This window comes from Delphinapterus leucas, chromosome 14 (assembly GCF_059928025.1).
Source record: "Delphinapterus leucas isolate spDelLeu-1000000601 "Yukka" chromosome 14, BTC_Dleu_Yukka2, whole genome shotgun sequence".
NCBI classification, from domain to species: Eukaryota; Metazoa; Chordata; class Mammalia; order Artiodactyla; family Monodontidae; genus Delphinapterus; species Delphinapterus leucas.
In genome coordinates, this window is record NC_143142.1 from 37,319,642 (window position 1) to 37,339,967 (window position 20,326).

Here is a 20,326-nt window from a genome sequence, read left to right on the forward strand (position 1 = left end):
CCATGGCTAACAGGCCCAGCCGCTCCGCGGCATGTGGGATCTTCCCGGACTGGGGCACGAAGCCGTGTCCCCTGCATCGGCAGGCGGACTCTCAACCACTGCGCCACCAGGAAAGCCCCTTGGGCGGTATACTTTAAATGAAGGAATTGTGTGATATGTGAGTTATATCCTTTTTTCTTCCAGTTTTGTTGAGATATAATTGACATACAGCACTGTATAGTTTAAAGTACAGCATAATGATTTGTCTTACATCCATCACTACCACAAGAAGTAATGATTACCACGAGAAGTTTAGTGGAAATCTATCATCTCATATAGACACGAAATTAAAGAAATAGAAAAAAATTTTTTCTTGTGATGAAAACTCTTAGGATTTACTCTCTTAATAACTTTCATACATAACATGCCGCAGTATTAGTTATATTTATCATGTTGTACATCACATCCCTAGTACTTATTTACCTTGTAACTGGAAGTCTGTACCTTTTGACCACCTTCATCCAATTCAGCCTCTGGTAACCACAAATCTGATCTCTTTTTCTATGAGTTTGTTTGTTTGTTTTTTTGGAAGTATTGACATAATTGACCTGCAACACTATGTTATTTCCTAGTGTACAACCTAGTGATTTGATATTTCTGTACATTATAAAATGATCACCACATCATTTAAATAATTTGAAAAATCAACTATTTCTAAAGCTTTAAAAAAATTTACTTAAGCATCTGAAGTCACCATCACCTGAGAAAACTACAAATAATGAGAGTTACCTTAATTGAACATCTTACACTGTGTCAGGCACCGTTAGACATTTTACACAGAATCTCATTTAATCCTTTCAACCCTGTTATATGAGTATTACCAACTCCACCTCACAGTTTAATAAAACGAGGATCAGAGAAGTTAAGTAATTTGCCCAATGTCACAAAACTGTTAAGGCAGAGAACTAAAATTCTATCTAAACCAGATCTTTTTGTTCTCTCCACTGTATCACACAATTCCCTTAAAAACAAAACCAAAATCACTTAAAAGTGTGTAAAAATACTATTCCAGTGACTATATTATTTTTCTTCTCTCTATATAATTTTCATTGTATGTTGCTAATTAAGAGTGAAGTTAAATAAGAAACCTTATATAGCATTATAAGATCTATACTGATGCTTTTTGTGTATTGTAGAAGTATTCGTACCTTGAATGCTTGCTGAATGGTACTGGCTAATTCTACTCATTTACTAATTTGCTCATATATTTCCATTTCTGAAAATGTTGCCGAAAGCTGTTAAAAGGGAACAATGGGCATATTTTTAAAGTTTAGTAAATCAAAACAACATGGGCACATGCTAAAGATTAATTTGGGATCATTTACATATATGGCATTCTAAAACAAAAAAAGAGGAGGTACTGTTTTTTTGAGTGCAGAAAAAGGAATGCAACCTATTTCTTGCAAGGGCATAGGAGCGGGTCTCATATTCTCACACATGGCTTTGTTTTCAAATTCTTGAAAGTGCAGAAATTCTTTTAATTTAAAGGTGAGCCCATGGAAAATCTGGAACAGCTGTAGAAAACCGTAGAGGAACGCAGTGCCACAGCCACTTTTCCAGTTTGTGACACCACCCCAGGGAGATCTGACCCTCTGCTCAGCACTGTTCTAAATTATCAAAGAGGCACCCCCGTCCCCATTGCTACAAACAAGATGCTTCCATGGAATTGATAATCTCATTAACTGCTCCTGCCTAAAGGTTGTAAAGTGCAGAGAGGAACTCAGATAACCCTTTAGATACGAGAGAGAGACTCCAGGCTGTCCAAGGAAGAAGGCTCAGAGCGGGTCTAAACACAGCCTACTAGATAGTAAGTCTTGGGAAACAGCCATATCTCAATCCACTCTCCCAGGGACCTGGCAGAACATCACCACGACTTTCTGCAAGGTCATGCAAAGTTTAAGTGATTTTTACTATCCCACATTCCGATGTGTCCTTCTCTGTCGATTCATTTCCCATGGTGGTTCATCATTCTTTATTTATGGCACCTTTATTAGTTAACAACATCTCATCTCTCCTAGTAATTGTGCTGCTGCATATTTTTGGAAGCTTCTGCGGTCACTGTCAGGGACTGAGGGATTTTCATCAATGTTGAAGGGAGAGTTTGAAAATCCTGTTCTCAAATGAGACAGGTAAAAAATGGTCTTATTAGGATTCCTGTTTCCAATGTCCAGAGAAAAGTCCCAGGGAGAGAAAAACAGATAACAGAGCCTTGCATTGTCCACTGGTGAGATTTGTACATTGAAAGTAGGCTAAGCTAGAGTAATCGGCTTAATCTAGCCATAAATAGTGTATGCAGCTCTTCATTTCATTAACATCATTAACCAGGGCCCATCAGGAATGTGGATTGAAATCACTGGGCCCTTTCACGGTTTCCTCTGATGCTGAATTTAGCCACCTGCGTGGAGAATGCCATGAACTGCCTGACACTGATACACAAGTGTCAGAGTGATTCTTCCGCTGTTTTTTTTTTTTTTTTTTTTTTTGCCAATAGATTTGTAGGGATGGGTTGTCTCCTAGCATCTACCTCCTCCTCCCGGCTGTTTTGGTAAAGAGAAGAAATGTCCTGGAATAGCCCAGGAGGTGGCCTGAGTTTTGCTGGCAGCCTCTGAAGTAGCCACCACTGTTTGCACGTTCCCCAGGAAAAAGAACAGGGGGTGGCTTTGTTCTGCCCACACCGGAGAGACCCCATATCCACGGGGTTTGCGTGACCAGACAGTGCCTTTCTCTGGCTTTTGGTAAGGAGAGAAATTTCTTCCTCCTAAAGGACATCATGCCTCACCTATCACTCATATGCGGGCACGTGCTGCCCCCTGAAGACGTTCACCAGCTGTGCCACTAGCTGGAAATCAGACCTGTTAGCCCAGAGCATTCGTTTCCCCTCCACCCCCAGCCCCACTCACGACCCCCCAACCCCTCTCAACCCCCGGTTGCGGGGGGAACCTAGGAGGCTCCCTGGCCTGTGGAGAACCAGCCGTCTGGGTCTGCAGCGAGCAGTGGCCATCTGGCTCCAGCTAAAATGTTGTCAGGAAGGAATATGGGCCTACTGTGGAAAGAACATCCCGTTTTCCGAAAGAAGCTAGGAATATAGAATCTTGCGTGAAATCCCTGACTTTTCAAACTTGGCAAGCTAACTTGGTTAAAAAAGAAAAACAAAGAGACCACTCTGATGGCAGGCCCATGCGTAATATATACAATGCTTTGTGCAAATTAGAAAAAAAGCACCCCTCTGGGCAGATAAAGCAGGGGAAAAAAAAAAAGCACTCAGTGCATGTGTGCCAAGTAAAAGGTACTTCTGGGCAGTTGTTCCCTGTGCCAGGCGCTGGGTTTAATGAGAGCGTCCTGGCCAGGGTTCAGCCTCCACTTGCCCGCTGGCTGCGCGCTGCGCGAGGTACACCGTGCATAGCTGCAGGCAGCTCTCCTTCAGCCGCCAAGTCAGTCTCTACACGCCAGATTCTGTCCCTGGGCCTCCGCGGGGGGGCGGGCAGATTCACAAACTCTGGGTGATGGAGGAGGGAGCAAGTGAGCCAGGAAGCCAACAGAAATTGCAGGCCTATACTTGCTAAGGAGCCATAAAATTTTAAAATAGTTTTTCTACACTGTGTCCCAAACTTGCTCTCAGTGGTCCTGGGGGGGTGAACGGTGAATCAGTAGGAGAGTTTATTTTAGACAGCATTTTTCTGAGGTTATTGCACTCTGTATGTGAAGAGGATGTACTCATTTATCTACTTTGCCTTTCTTAGTACACTTCATCTACAATTATTTTTAACATGTTCCCTCTATTGGTCTAGTATGGATCAGATCCCTTTATAGAAATTATTTCTAACTCTGACAACATCCTGAAAAGATGTTGTTTTACAGATAAAGATACTAAGGCTCAGAGAAGTAATTTTTCTGCCAAAACCAGCTAGGAACTGGCTCTGTTCTGGGCTTCAAACTTAGGTCTATCACTAGGAAGCTATTGCTGCCCTAAGATGATATGATGACTCTGTTACTTCTAACTGAGATTCCAAAGGCTTTAGCTTTTCTCCCTAATGGCACCTAATCAAGATCTGTGTTATTCAAGTACATGATGCATGGAAATCTCCTATTTGGTGCCTTCTCCCTTCTCCTTTTTATTTCTTGATAAATGCAAGAACAGGCACTTCCTTGGAGATCCAGTGGTTAAGACTCTGTGATTCCAATGCCTGGAGTGCGGGTTCGATCCCTGGTCGGGGAACTAGGATCCCACATGCTACATGGCCAAAAAAAAGAAAAAAGCAAGAACAGTTCTTTTACCAAGCAAAGGACGCATCTGTGTAGTGTATAACTTTGAAAATAACAACATCACCAGATGGACATATCCCAGTGAGTGTTGTTCTTTCAAAACACTGGGTTGCTATGGTGATTAGAGACTTATTCCAGCCATACTGTCATCAGTCACCACCTTTCTTCTCTTTTGGAAGAAACTTCAAAGCCAGTTTACAAACCGTTCAGAGAAATTAGGCTCATCATTTCAGTGGCATTGATGGTTTTAAATGTCAAATGATAACATCCAGCTTTTCCAGCCACTCTGTCCATCAGATTTGACTACAAATCACTTGAGGCTATTTCCAAAGCTTAAGTCCAGTCTCAGTGGAGTTAGATTCTCTTGAGAATGTTCCAGAGAATATGCTGGAGGTGTTTAGATTGTATCCAAAAGAGAACTTCCAAAAATATTCTGAGCCCAGCAGTACCATTGGTTAAGCGTGACTTTTGAAAGGGACACATGCATTGGGGAGTAGACAGATCCTGACAAGCTGATTAAATGAAAGAGTTAGGGTGGTGGGCAATGTATACATTTCAAGTCTAGACTTAGGAGTCAGACAGATAGGATTCAAATCTTCCTTTTACCACTTACTAGCTGTGTAACCTTGCACAGATTACTTAATCTCTTCGTGTCTCAGTTAATGCTTTTGTAAAGTGGAGATAATTAGTGAATATGTAGAAGCTCCTAGAACAGTGGGTGGTACAGAGTAAGTGCTATTTAAGTGTTGGCTATTGTTAAAATCACACATAGCACGTTATAGCATCACCTCGAATTATAAATGTATCAGGCAAGATCCATAACAGGGCAGACATTTTCTATAAGTGTCATCACCAACTGTAGTAATAAAATGTTCTTATGTAGGATAAATAATTTTGTTTGGTTGCTAAAATCAAAGTGGAATTTGCCACGTCTAAAGGTTCTCTATCTAAATACATTGTATTTCAGATATAATCTGTAAAAAACTCGAAGCACTATGCTGTACACCTGAAACTAACACAATATTGTAAATCAACTATACTTCAATAAAAATATATAAATAAATAAATACACTCCATTTCATTTTACATCCAGGAATCCCAAATGAAAATAGAGATGCTTGGTAAGGTATAACAATATCAATAGCTTGAAATACCTGTGGCATACTGGCAAAATATTCATCCAACCCATACCTCTGAACCTTTATGACAGGAACATAATCTTTATGCAGTGCAGTCCATCTTTGTGCAGCTTTGGTTGCTGAAAATTCTTCCTGATACAAAATTGAAATCTCTTTCCCTTATCATTCCTTCTCTCTGAAACCCCTTGGAGCCCTGTGGAACAAGTCCTATTTCTTTGGAAGTCATATTCCTCGAGAGAATTTTCTTTTCAGGAGAAACAGCCTTAGTTATTTTAAGCCATTTCTCTTAGGATGTGGTTTTGTATCCCCTCACCCTATTTATCTCACTGCTGTCAACAGGCCTTGATTTCTTCAGTTCCTTTTAAGATGTAAAACCTACAAGTGAGCACAGTCCTCCAGACCATAGAAATGGGTCTCCCTCCTCATTTGGTGAATTGCGCTTTTATGAATGTAGCCTGGGAACACATTCATTTTTATTTTAGTTTAGTCCTTACTTTGACAGCATACTGCACACTAAAGTGCCAAAAGAAAAGAACTGATTACCCAGAATCCTGTGAAGGTGTCCTTCAGGATGAAGGGGGAAATGAAGTTATTCTCAGAGAAACAGAAAATAACTAAGAGAATTTGTCATTAGCAGATCTACACTAAAATAATGGGCCTAAATAAACTGATTAAAAGACAGATATTGATAGAGTGGATTAAAACTAAATACAGTCTACAAGAAATTCAATCCAAATATAATGGTATAGGCAAGTTGAAAGTAAAAGGATGTAAAATGATATATCTTGCAAACATTAATCAAAGGAAGCAGAAGTGATATATTTATATCATATAACATAGGCTTCAGAGCTCATAAAATTATCAGGGACTGAGACAAATGTTATATAATAGTAAAAGGGTCAATCCCCTGAGAAGTCACAGCAATCCTACATGCCTGTGCACCAAACAACAGAGTGGCAAAATACGTGAGGCAAAAACTAATAGAATTGAAAGGCGAAATAGACAGATCCTGAATTATAACTGGAGACTTCAATATCTCTCTCTCAACAGATTGATAGAATAAGTGGACAGAAAGTCAGCAGGGTTGTAGAAAAACTCAACATCACCAACAACCAACAGGACTTAATCATCATTTAAATAACATATGCTAAGGGCACTAATGGGAAAAGTGGACATTATGAAAGAACAGATGTGTATGTAAGTAGAGAGATGGAAACTCTAGAAAATAGTCAAAAGGAAATGCTAGAAATCAAAAACACTGAAACAGAAACGAAGAATGCCTTTTTTGGGCTCATTAATAACCAAGGAAAGAATCAGTGAGCTTGAAGATATGTCAATAGAAACTTCAAAAACTGAAATGTAAAGAGAAGAAAGAATGAAAAAGATAGATCAGAATGTGTAAGCGGACTTGCCTGATGGCGCAGTGGTTAAGAATCCTCCTGCCAATGCAGGGGACACGGGTTCAAGCCCTGGTCTGGGAAGATCCCACATGCCGCGGAGCAACAAAGCCCGCGTGCCACAGCTACTGAAGCCTGCACACCCTAAAGCCCGTGCTCCGCAACGAGAGAAGCCACCGCAATAACATATGTATAAAGGGAATACCAGAAGGAGAAGAAAGAAAGGAAAAGAATAAATATTGAAAATGATGATGGCTGAGAATTTTCCAAAATTAATGATGGACACAAACCACAGATCCAGGAATCTCAGACAACACCAAAATTCTGCATGTAATTATCAAACTGTAGAAGTGGTGATCCTTTTGTAATGTATAGAAATATTGAGTCACTGTGTTGTGCACCTGGAACAAAGAGTGTTGTAGGGCAATTATACTTTAATTAATAAAATAATAAATAAATAAATAAATACCATACTATGTTACCATAAATGATAAAATAGGGTGTATTTACAGACCCTATGTTTAAAACATCTTTTTATTTTTATGAATCTCCTTTATACTTTTAAATACACATTAGCTAAACACCATGGTATTTTAAATGCTTCCTATTTGGTTAAAAAATGTCCGGGCTTCCCTGGTGGCACAGTGGTTGAGAGTCCGCCTGCCGATGCAGGGGACACAGGTTCGTGCCCCGGTTTGGGAAGATCCCACATGCCGCGGAGCGGCTGGGCCCATGAGCCATGGCCACTGAGCCTGCACGTCCGGAGCCTGTGCTTCGCGACGGGAGAGGCCACAACAGTGAGAGGCCCGAGTACCGCAAAAAAAAAAAAAAAATGTCCAAGTATCTCTTAATATTTAAACTTAAGTTGTGAAACTATAAAGCAATGACATGTGCCAATGACATTACAATTAAAGCCTTTCATTATCAAATTTAAAAAAAAACTGCAGAAAATCAAAGACAAAGAGAAATTCCCCAAAGAGGCCAGAGGCGGAGTGGGGGAAACACCTTACTTTTAGGGAAACCAGGATAAGAATTGTACTGACTTCTCTTCAGAAACCAGGCAAGGAAGAAGAAAGTGGAGTGAAACATTTAAAGTGCTGAAAATAAAAAACATTAACTTAGAATTCTGGGTTCAGTGAAGTAATCCTTCAAAAGTGAAGGAAAGGGCTTCCCTGGTGGCGCAGTGGTTAGGAATCCACCTGCCAACGCAGGGGACACGGGTTTGAGCCCTGGTCCGGGAAGATCCCACATGCCGTGGAGCAACTAAGCCCGTGCGCCACAACTACTGAGCCTGCGCTCTAGAGCCCGGGAGCCACAACTACTGAAGCCTGTGTGCCTAGAACCCATTCTCTGCAATGAGAAGCCACGGCTCTGAGAAGCCCGTGCACCTCAACAATGAGTAGCCCCGCTCACCGCAACTAGAGAAAGCCCGCGTGCAGCAATGAAGACCCAATGCAGCCAAAAATAAATAAATGTATACAAGACAATATAAAAACAAACAGACAAAAAAACTCATAGGAAAAGGACCAGAGGCAGGGGGGAGGGGGAGGGCGAATTGGATGAAGGTGGTCAAAATATATAACTTCCAGCTATAAGATAAAAAGTACTAGGTTTGTAATGTACAACATGATTAATATATACTTAACACTTCTGTATGTTATGAAAGTTAAGAGAGTAAATCCCAAGTGTCCTCTCCACAAGGAAAAATATTTTTTTCTTTTTCGTTTATTTTGCATCTATATGAGATGGTGATGTTCACTAAACTTCTTGTGATAATCATGTCATGATGTATGTAAGTCAAATCACTATGCTGTACGCCTTAAACTTATGCAGTGCTACGTGTCAATTATAGCTCAGTAAAACTGGAAGAACAAAAAGAAGAGCATTAAGGAAGGAATAAGTGAAGGTAAAATAAAATCTTTTATTTTTCTTGTTCTTAAGTGATCTAACACCAATTAAAAGACAGAAACTGACAGAGTGGATAAAAAAAAAAACAATACCCAACTATATGTTGTCTATAAGAAACCTACCTGAAATATAAAGACACTGGTTGGTTAAAAGTCAAGATATTCCATGCTAATAGTAATCAAAAGAAAGCTGAAGTAATAACATTAATTTCAGATAAGGCAGACTTCAGAGCAAGGAAAATTATCCGGGATCTAGAGGGACATTAAATAATGATGAAAATGTCAATTCTCCAAGAAGACATAAAATTCTTATGCACCTAAAAACAGAGCATCAAAATATGAGGCAAAAACTGATCCATGTGTGAAGAGAAATAGATGAATCCACTATTACAACTGGAGACGTTAACACCCCTGTATCAGAAATGGACAGATCCAGGAGGCAGAAATTCAGTGAGGACATAGCTAAACTCAACAGCACCATCGATCTACTGGATATAATTGACATCGATAGACGACTGCATCTGAGAACAGCAGATGACATATTCTTCTCAAGCTCACGCAGAACTTTCACCAAGATGGACTACATTATGGGGCATAAAACACACCTTAACCCATTAAAAAGAATAAATCTCAAAAAGCATGCTCTCAAGCCACCGCAATGAGAAGCCTGCGCACCGCAACGAAGAGTAGCCGCCGCTCACCGCAACTAGAGAAAGCCCGCACGCAGCAATGAAGACCCAACACAGCCAAAAATAAATTTTAAAAACCCACAAAAACAAACAAAAAAAAAAACACAGTGATTTAAAAAAAAAAAAAAAAGCATGCTCTCAGACCACAGAGAATTAAATTAGAAAAGGTAGGAAAATTGCAAAATATTTGAGATCAAACAATAATACATGGGTCAAAGAAGAAGTCTGAAGAGAAATTAAAACATATTTGGAACTAAATAAAAATGCAGTGGGGGGGACTTCCCTGGTGGTCCAGTGGTTAAGACTTCACCTTCCAATGCAGGGGTGCAGGTTCCATTCCTGGCCAGGGAGCTAAGATCCCACATGCCTCAGGGCCAAAAAACCAAAACGTAAAACAGAAGCAATATTGTAACAAATTCAATAAAAGACTTTAAAAATGGTCCACATCAAAAAATCTTAAAAAAAAAATGCAGTGGGATACAACGAAAAGTGGGGGGAAATGAATAGCATTGAATGCATATGTTACAAAAGAAGAAAGATCTACAATCAATAGTGTAATCTGCTACCTTGGGAAACTAGAAAAAGAAGCGGTATATCTGGGGAAATTCCTTGGTGGTCCAGTGGTTAGCACTCCATGCTTCCACTGCAGGAGGCATGGGTTCAATCCCTGGTTGGGGAACTAAGAACCCGCATGCCTGGGATCCGGCACAGGCAAGTCTAGAGGACCCAAGTAAGCTGCATGAGGAGAAGGCCCCTGTCATCCATCAAATTGCACCAGAGCCCCTCCCTCAGTTCATACCTGTGCCCACGTGGGGGTAGGTGGTCTTTTATGACTAGCTGTTGGAAGAGTAAAAATGCTGAAGTTGGTTCAGGGATACGTCAGCTTTGGTACAACGGACCATAGGTTCATGACACTCAAAGGTGGACCAGAAAGATATCAGTGAAAGAGGAAACCCTCCCAATGGACAGAATTTCTGATAGACCAGAATCCACTTTGTGTGGAAAGAAAAGTGGCCTGAAATTAGAATACATGTGGGCTCTGACAGTGGTGGCCAATCAGTTGGCTGATTGTTCAGGACTCTGGAAAAGGAAACATCAGGAATAAAAAGATCTGGAAACAGCCGCATAGTGCAGGGAGATCAGCTCGGTGCTTTGTGACTGCCTGGAGGGGTGGGATAGGGAGGGTGGGAGGGAGGGAGACGCAAGAGGGAAGAGATACGGGAACATATGTATAAGTGATTCACTTTGTTATAAAGCAGAAACTAACACACCATTGTAAAGCAACTGTACTCCAATAAAGATGTAAAAAAAAAAAAGATCTGGAAAAAAGATACATAGATGGATTTATGGCAATGGGTAGGAAGTGTAAGGAATTCATATTAACACCTATCAGAGCATTTCTATCGTATAAGAGATGCCAAACAACTAGGAAGATAGAATGACTTGGCCAGTTGATGCCAGTCTACCTCTGTCATTGCCACCCCAGGGCTGGCACAATACGTACATGAATGGAGTAGTCATTGGGCAGAGATGGAGGCTGTGCATAGGTCCAGCAGCTCGGACTCCCATTCAGGAAGGGTGATATAGCTACTGTGGCCACCAAATGGGAACAGCACCATCCCCCAAGGAGGCCAACAGGCCTCCTGGTGTCAAGTAGTCTAACTGGATCCCTTCCACCTGGAAAGATGAGCGACTCATCTTGACTGGACTTGACACATATTTTGGTCAAGGGTTTGCCTCTCTTGCTTGTGGAGCTTCAGCCAGGACCACGGCTGAGTATTTACTGACATAAGATCCCACATAATATTCCATTGGACCGAGGCACCCACTTTATAGGAAAGGAAGTGCAACAGTGGGAATTCAGGCCCAGAGTCTACTGGTCCAATAACACACAGAAGATTCTGACCTGATGGAGTAGTGGAAAAGCCTGCTGGAGATGCTGCTGAGGGGCCAGCTTGGGCATCACAACCAGTGAGGATGCCTTGCCACCCTCCAGGATGCAGCACACACTCAAAACTGATGGCCATTATATGGTGTGGTGTCACGTGAGTCCAGCAAATCAAGGGCGGAAGTCATTCTTACCACAGCTGCCAGGCATTTACCCTTTAATTTGTGCTGCCCGTCCCCACAACTCTGGCCTCTGTGCATTTAGAGATCTTGGCTCCCAGAGGGGGAATGTTCCCCTCAGTAGGCACAGCGAGAGTCCCATTAAATGTCAAACTACGCGTGCCACCCAGTTACACTGGGTTCCTCGTGCTGAGAGGGCAGCAGTCCAGGGAAGGTGCCACCACCATGGGTAACTGCTCCTGGACATCAGGAGGATGCAGAGCTGTGGGCAGAACATGGGGACAGTATGCTTGGCACCCAGGTTACACACTTGAACGTCTCTTGGGGCTCCTGTAGTCAATTTTGAGGGCAGAGAGATGTGTGCAGCAACCAGAGCCTGAGAGGGGCATGGTGATTAGGGGCCCAGACTCCTCAGGGATGAGGATCTGGGTCATCCCACTAGGCAAGTCATATGTCAGCAGAGGTGCTGAGGGTGAGGGGAATCCAGACCGCGTGGTTGGGATGAGCACTACTTGTGGTCTCGAGACAAGCTGCTGTGACAGAGGCTGAAGTTCATCCCTCTAGATTTCCTTTTATAAGTTTCCCCCAGGAAGAAAGATCCATCAGAATCCTGAATTAGCCAGTAGATCTAAGTGGTATAAGGTGTGGGGTGCAGTGGACACCGTGGGGCCCTGCCCAGATCTCCCCTCTGGCCTGTCCCTCAGAACGGAAGTCATCCCCCAGGTGCTGGCGGTCTTGACAGCTAATAGTTTGCAACTGAATTCCCTCTCCCAGAGATTGATTGCCCTTGGCTGAGGACAGCCACCTTGCTCAAGGTCATACCCCCTTCCTAGGGACAGCTCATGTCCAGTGACTGTCAGTCAATGACAAGTTTTAAAGGCCCAGCTTCCTCGTCACAATTTGGGTCCTCTGCAGGGTCACCCTTGCCCCAGAGCTCCCCAAGAGATCAGCTGAGGCCTCTGTTAGTGACCATATCATAGCCCAATTTCTCCCTCTGCCCTGTCTTGGTTTCTTTCCCCCTCACCCGTGGGATCCACAGAACTCAAATAAACTTCCTGTACACAAACCTAAGACTCAAAGAGCCTGCTTCGCATGGAAACCAACCTGCAACAATTTAAAGAGTTGGACCTATCCCATCCTCAATCTTCTCATCTTAGACATAACTAAGATGCCTTTAAGGAAAAAAAAAATTCCTTTACTGTCCTCTGCTCATTTGGGGCATTAGCTCCCTTGATAGCAATACAACCTTGAGACTGTCATATTTTTATCCTTGGCCTGATGCTCTGCTTTTCACCTGTTAACATTTATCATTAGAAAGCAAGAGTTTATCAATGAGCTCCCTACACAGTTTCTTTGATATACTTCCTGCTTCTTTATTGGACCATTTGTAATAGTGCCAGTAAAGTGAAAACTACTTTCTGAGTTCTTCCCAACCTTTATAGCTGAGTTCACTCATCTGCAAAAAGGTGTTTTTAAATTTTCATTGAACTTCTTGTGTTCTATTTGTGTAAAGACTGGGATACATGTCTGACGCAGCCAGACATGTATGATTTACTTCTCTTCAAATTCAAATGTCAATCCAGGTCTGCTCTAGTTGTTCCCCTGCCCCTGATTTACCCTCCATCTCCCGGAATACGTGCCGACTGAGAAGCAAAACTAGTAGTCCATTGAGAGGTTCTTCCTTAGCAGTGAATGGGATTCAGAAATATTCTGGAGCCCCTTCCTGTGTGTAGGACGGACTGTGTCTTTAAGGCAACCCTTTAAGTCCTGGGCTACAGCCTCCACAGTTGACCCCATGGTGTCTGGGCAGCTTGATTCCTGGGCTTCAGCCTGGGTTCCTGGTTTTCACTTCTATCCTCTGCTGGGCCGGGAGCCAAGACTGAACCCAGTCCAGTTGGCCAAGGCTCTGACCCTTTCTCCTAGTTCCTGCCAACTTTCTTTGTTTCTGTTTTTTCTACCTTGATCCATATGTAGATCCTTGGGCCGAGACTCTGGTCATCAGGATGCCAGGAACTCTTGTTTCCCAGAATGCCACGCTCTTCCCCTTGCCCTCAGATCGGGCCCCTCACACTGTCGCTGGTCCAAGCTGCACCTGTATCCCCTACAACTGCACCTGAATCCACACTAAGACCTTGAACCTGAACTGTTAGCATTTGCAGTCTGGGTGAGTTCCCCTGCCCTGTGCCAGCCGCCTCAGCAAAATCCTTTCTCACAGTAAATGCCCACATACCCATCACTTCAGCTAGTACTGCTGCTTTGACAAATTAGGCCCTGTTAATGAGAATTAAACCCAGAGTAGTAGTTTTCCTGATTGGATTAACAATCCTCTGAAGGGTAAAACTGCTGGCAAAGCAAGTGAAAAATTTTCCAGAATTTCAGCATTTATTTTAATGCAACTTTGTATGAAGACTTAATTTAGTTGCGACCAAAATATCTTGCCTGTTTGCTAGTTTTGTTGCCTATTATCAAAACATTTGTCCAGGCCTCCATCTCAGCAGATAGATTTCATTATCTTCCCACAGCTATATTATTTAACTTTTCTCTAACTTCATATTTGTAGATGTTCAAATGGGTAGGTATTTTATTTCAAAACAAGAAAGGTTTAATTTATAACAGAGAACAAGTAGTATTAATGCATACACAAGCCACAACAAATAGTTTCCTGGGATTATAAAATAGAGAACTACTTAAACGCCAGACATTCTGGCATCAACTATATACCAGAGGAGGGGAAATTAAGTATCAAGAACCAAGATGTTCTAAGAATTAGAAGGTAGACAGTGGCTTGTAATAAAGCAATAATAAAATGACTAAGGTTATAGTATAACTCGTCTAATAACTAAAACAATAGTTTATCTTTCCAAGGACAGATAAGTAGCTCAAAGTGTGTTATAGATATTTTTTTACAACTTCCTAAGCTAAGATCTTACATTTATAAATATTTACTCAAAGTCATTAGTTAGCTTAATCTCTTAAGCCAATCATACTTTGCTTGGGCCAATATTAAATTCTGTTTTTATTCTGTAGCCCAAGAATACATTGTGGCCCCGATAATCCACAGTAGATAATGTACACACAAATCAAGAATCATTTGCATGTGATGAAACCAGAGAACACTTTAAATAGCACAATTTACCACCAGCCAAAGGCAAGCCTATCCTTTAGAGCAGTACCTTTCCTGAGCCCAGTAAATGGCTGCACTGTTTTCCTTCAAACCAGTATTCAGTTAAGTGAAAATCAATGGCTAGGATGACCTGCTGGTGATTCCACCTTATCATGCGAGAACAATGACTTGAATTTAAGGAATAATATATGAAGCATATATTATATATATATAAACTGAAGGCAATATGTCTTGCCTTCAGTTTAATGGGTGTCCACCAATGCAAGGCAAATGGTGGATGGAAAGAAGTTTCAGAATCTTTGATTCAACCTACACTCCTCCAGGTCTGCTCTTGGGAATGAAAAACCAAAACTCACATTAAAAGCATCTTTAAAATTCTATAATTGAGCTAGAGATTTGGAAATAGAACTATCTAGACCAGCTGGGGGTAAGAGGAGAGACAGTGCTGGCCTCTACCTCAAGGTTTCACAAAACAGAAACAGGGAACCCAGCAAGTCAACTCAATCTCCCTACACATGCTTGCGGGAGAAACCGACTTCAGTAGAGGCTGGTCTTTTTCATGATCCGAAGAAACTCTTCCTCGTTCACTTCACCGTCTCCATCCCGATCTGCTTCGTCAATCATTTCCTGCAGCTCCTCATCAGTGAGGTTTTCCCCCAACTCGGTGGCCACGCGCTTTAGGTTTTTGAAAGAGATCTTCCCGGTTTCATCATCATCAAAGAGCCTGAAAGCCTTCAGGATTTCTTCCTTGGTGTCTTTCTCGGCCATCTTCTGAGTCATCACAGCCAAGAAGTCATTGAAGCTGACTTTCCCTGTGCTTTCCTTGTCCACCTCGGCGATTATCCTCTTCATCTCCTCCTTCCTGGGTTCAAAGCCCAGCGCCCTCAAGGCCACCTTCAGCTCCTTCACGTCGATGGTGCCGCTGCCGTCGGCATCGAAGAGGGCAAACGCTTCGCGAATTTCTTGCTTCTGATCTTCAGTGAGTTCGGGCTTAGGTTCCACCTTTCTTTTCTGGCTGGTGGAGGCCACGTTTGACTTCTTGAAGCTGGAAGCCATCCTCTGGCGGCGGCGGCGGCGGCGGCGGTTGTTACCTTAACGCTTGTTGTCACCGCGCTGGAGCTAGGGCGCCACCGCCAGGAACGCGGGCTCGGGGCCTCGGCTCATTCATTCCCAACCGCTTCCCTTGTGCGCCCCCAGGGAGACCCCGCTCAACTAAGCCCGCCCCATCTTCGAAATCTGACATACGTTAAAACCCACAGTTCCCTCAGTTATTACGGAGTTTCCACGACCTGAGAGACCTGAGCTGGTAGCCACCAACCACTGTGGTCTTCTATAACATGCTGGCACCTGTTCTTTCCAGGCCATTTGCCAGCATCCATAGGACCAGGTTTATAGGGTAATTTGGAAGTTTTTCCTCTCTCTTTTTCCATACAAATTAAAACAAACAAACAAAACAAAACAAAAAACCCCTCTGGGTCTGAGGTTACCTAAGGGTAAACTTAGGATAATCAAGATTGAGTTTGATCCCTTGTCATAAAATGCGGGGAAGAAGGAGGAGAGAATATTAAAAGTCACACCATGTGTTCAACTCCATAAATGGAAAACAGATAAAATGGAAAAAGTTATGTAGAAAATTTGTAGAAGTTTGTCTCCTGACATTACACTCAACAATGATAAAAATGTCACTAGCTTATTTGGCATAGGCTGAAATATGAAATGCAATATCTGAATGTAAGATTTACTTTCAGTGTTTCAATTTTACATGCTCAGTATAATTGCACTTGAGTGCAGTCATCATTTCATTCAGTAGGCTTTGATTTGGAGAGAGGGGGGCTGCAGTACTGTATTCTGGTATTCTGGAATTTTAAAAACTCTACCAGCATATTACTCTCACTGTGTGTCATCCAACTGGGGTTGTGCTGAAGCCCACACTCTGATTGCCCTGCTTCGGCAGTGGACACAGGAGGAGGTGATGCAGGGCATGTTGGGACTCAAAACTGCCTCCTGAGAACAAAGGGGCAAGAGGAAAATGGAAGCTTTTCAGGTGAAAAGAAAGAACAAATTCATCAGTTAAACCCATAAGGGAATTGTGTTTAGAACTGCTCTGTAGGTGCTAGGACTCAGCTATTTTTGTCTGACCTAAGGCTGGACATCTTCAGGGTTTTCCCTTCACATAAAAAAATGAATGTTTCTTGCTAAAGAATTAAAAATAATTCGAATAAACTATTGTTGCTTTTCGTGGTAAAAAAAAAGAATTGCTCTGTATTTCTTTAAACAGTTTAAAAAAAAACAGAAAGCTGACAATGGTAGCATTCTTTTTTTAAAAATAAATTTATTTATTTTATTTATTTATTTTTGGCTGCATTGGGTCTTCGCTACTGTGTGCGGGCTTTCTCTAGTTGTGGTGAGCAGGGGCTACTCTTCGTTGCGGTGTGCGGGCTTCTCATTGCGGTGGCTTCTCTTGTTGCAGAGCACGGGCACGTGGGCTTCAGTAGTTGTGGCACAAGGGCTCAATAGTTGTGGCTTGCGGGCTTTAGAGTGCAGGCTCAGTAGTTGTGGCGCACGGGCTTAGTTGCTCAGCAGCATGTGGGATCTTCCCAGACCAGGGTTCGAACCCGTGTCCCCTGCATTGGCAGACGGATTCTTAACCACTCAACCACCAGGGAAGCCCTTACAAATTGTTTTTAAAGTTAGTGATCAGATATTGTTTACATGACATGTTTAATTAGCCAGATCTCACTACCTGCCCCAGTTGATATGTGACATAATGGACAGAGGGCCTCGGCACAGGGTTTCTAAAGGTAAAAGCACCTTACTTGGGACATTCCTCTCAACAACCCCCCTTCCCGGCACTTGTTGTGGATGGTGTCAACTCAAAGCAGGCTTTGGCAAGTAGACACTGCCATTGCCCATCTTCCAACTCTGTAAATCCTCCTGCTTTCTTAACCAGGTCAAAAAGCCTGGGGTCTTATCTCAAACCTTATTATTTCTGTGACCCTGAGAAAGCCACTTAACCTCCCAGACTCAGCTGAAACTTCTGCAAAGTAGGCATAATAATAGAGCTTCGTACTAGGCTCCTGTGAGTGTTGAATGAACTACTCCAGGGACAGTTACTACAGGGAGCTACTCCAGGGGCCATACAGGGCTGGGTGATTCTTAGTTGAATCTGAATTCCTCCCAGATATTTTGCATTTCTTTTGACACCCACTCTTCTGCCCAAATTCATGCCAAGCTATGATGTGTTGGGAAAAACTGAGGGATAGAAGCTGCTTTATATAGAGCTATATTTGGGCCAAGCTGAGCTCAAAGCAAAACAGTTGTCATAGTTTCCAGATGTGTGCAATCAGCAGTCACAACTAAGGGCCACCAAGAGCTCCCTTCGTAGAAAACAGTGCCCTCGGCCAGAGTCAGCTCTTGGTGGGGAGTTACTTTATGTTCATAGTCTGTGATCTGATTTTAAAAAAGAAGGGATGCTTACTTTGATAGTGTGCCTAGCACTGAGCTTGTTTCTCTCATCTGCTGTCTCATTTAATCCTTGTCATCATTTCTCATTTTGCAGATGGGAAAAAAAAAAAAAAAAAAAAAAAGAGGCCCGGGAGGACCTGTCACGTATCTAATGGTGCACAGCCAAAAAATGGTGGCTCTGGGATTTAAACCTTGGCTGGTCTGAGTCTGATGCTGAATCTTCGTTCACCACACCATGCTGCCTTCTCCAAAAGTTGAGATCATTACCAAAATGCAGTATCACTGGGAAGCTATAATACCGATTTTCTTCCCTAAGCCTAACAGCAGTTAAGCATCTTGCCTAGAAAGATTTAACAGGATTTTGTGGGATCTCAGACAGGGTCCCATTCGGGGGTGAGTCACTGAAAGAAAGAGCAATATGTCTGGACTTTTGTTTACATTTGTTCTTCAATTCTGCTTCACCCCATCCCCTCTGGGTACAAGTTAGTGGGAAGCAGTCTAGGCAAAGTGTTTTTGGTTGGCATTAGTCAGAGTCTATATAATGCTGGTGAAAATCAGCTTCATTGCTTTAAAGTCATTTTTCAAGTTTGAAGAAGACCAACATAAAGTAAATGAGATGTTCTGATAAACCAATGGTTAGGAGTGGTTTTGTTTTGTTTTGTTTTCTACTCTGAACATTTTTTGTACTGCGATGTCCTAGGTAATATGCTAACTCAGTTGTTGATTATCTGAGATGGGGAGAGGAGGGAAGACAGTTGTTTAGATCTGGTCATGGAAGTTTAGCAGCTGGAAGCGGGGGTGGGGAAGAGGTGCTAGAATTCCACAGCAGGGTCTGGAGTCAGCTGAGAGCAAGAGAAAGGACCCACACAGCTAGCTTATTCTAATTATTTGGTTTTCCATCTGACTCAAATGGCATGAAAAAGGTGAGGCTCAGGAAACTTTTAAAATTTAAGTTGCTCTCAGCAAATTCAGCAAATTCCAGGTGCCACCCAATGCAGAAAACATGCATAATACAATTTCTTTATTGGTGCCTCTTTACCTTCCAACAAATGCGGAACAGAGAGAATGCCAATGCTTGATACTTCTGCATAAACAAGATAACTGTGTGTGTGTGTGTGTGTGTGTGGGTGACTCCAAAACCAACAATAACAGAACTAAACTATTTATTCGTGAATATGTGGAGCCATTTACAAGAAATGGACTCAGCATCAACAGTTTTACAATCCCGGTGGTCTCAGAGTGGGAATATGTAGTCCAGTCCAGTAACTCAACCCAAGCCTTTTTGGCAAGTCCAGGAACAGACTTAAGTGTCCAGCCAAGGACTACATAATTTCTCATTCCACGAACCCCAGAAATAAAGAAATACTCCTCTCAGATACAAAAGCAGACTGTGTTTTAGAAAAGAATTTACCAGAATCTCACATTGCTTCTCAAACTTTCACCCAGATACTCCTAATAGCAATGGAGATGTAAAGCACTCCCTTGGGATCCAGGGAAACATTTGGAAGAAGCCTACAGCAAGAATGAAATGTCTTTATGATCCTGTGTTTTATCTTTTTAAAAAGTGAATTTTGCTTTCTGCTTCACTGCAAGTTTGCTGGTCTTAGTATAGTTTTAAATGACTGATCATTGAGGAAAGTTGATTGCTTTCAAAAAAAATGCACTCTGCTTATTTGCTGAGTTTAAGTATACCTCCAGGGGTTAGGAGGACCTTGTATGTTTTAGCAAACTTGGATCTAACGTGGAGTTTGCAGTGAAAAAAATAAAGATGGACAATATTTCCCACTCCTACCCAACCAAGATCTGCTCCACTTATACATCATTTGGATTTGGGTGTCAAAGAAAAAGAAGGAAGGAAGAGTGTGAGGAGAAGAAGGAAGATGAATGAATCTCCAGAGCATTTGGAACTTGAGAGGTGGGGCAAAATGAAATGCATCCATTGAAAGAATGGCTGCCCTCTCTTCCCAGAGCCCAAATCAGCCCAACTTAAGCATTGCTTTGCTGGCAACAAGCTGAGAAAAGACACAGTCTATGTTGACATAAATTCAAAGCAGAACCTCATGGGGTTTATGACCCAGAAGTTGACCACCCTGTAAGTAGTCTGCCAAGGACCACCAAGTTAAGGGACACAACAGAAAATGCAGAACTAAGGGGACCCAGAGTGGCTTAGTTGGATTTTTAAAATATCTCATAGACTAAGCTATTAGTTTCCTCTTTGATCCACCCTTTTTCATTA

General features: G+C 42.2%; 1 protein-coding gene across 1 annotated transcript; it reads right to left on the minus strand.

Annotated features, from left to right (window-relative positions):
• Positions 1–14,623: 14,623 nt before the first annotated feature.
• Positions 14,624–16,074, minus strand: CETN1 (centrin 1). The gene has a single exon (XM_022586774.2). It carries the CDS (start codon positions 15,679–15,681, stop codon positions 15,163–15,165), a length of 519 nt encoding a protein of 172 aa, XP_022442482.1. The 5' UTR covers positions 15,682–16,074; the 3' UTR covers positions 14,624–15,162.
• Between the last annotated feature and the right edge of the window lie 4,252 nt (positions 16,075–20,326).

Bases quoted from the DNA above. Each gene is read 5' to 3' on its own strand.
- CETN1 (XM_022586774.2), bottom strand. From the start codon at position 15,681: ATGGCTTCCAGCTTCAAGAAGTCAAACGTGGCCTCCACCAGCCAGAAA.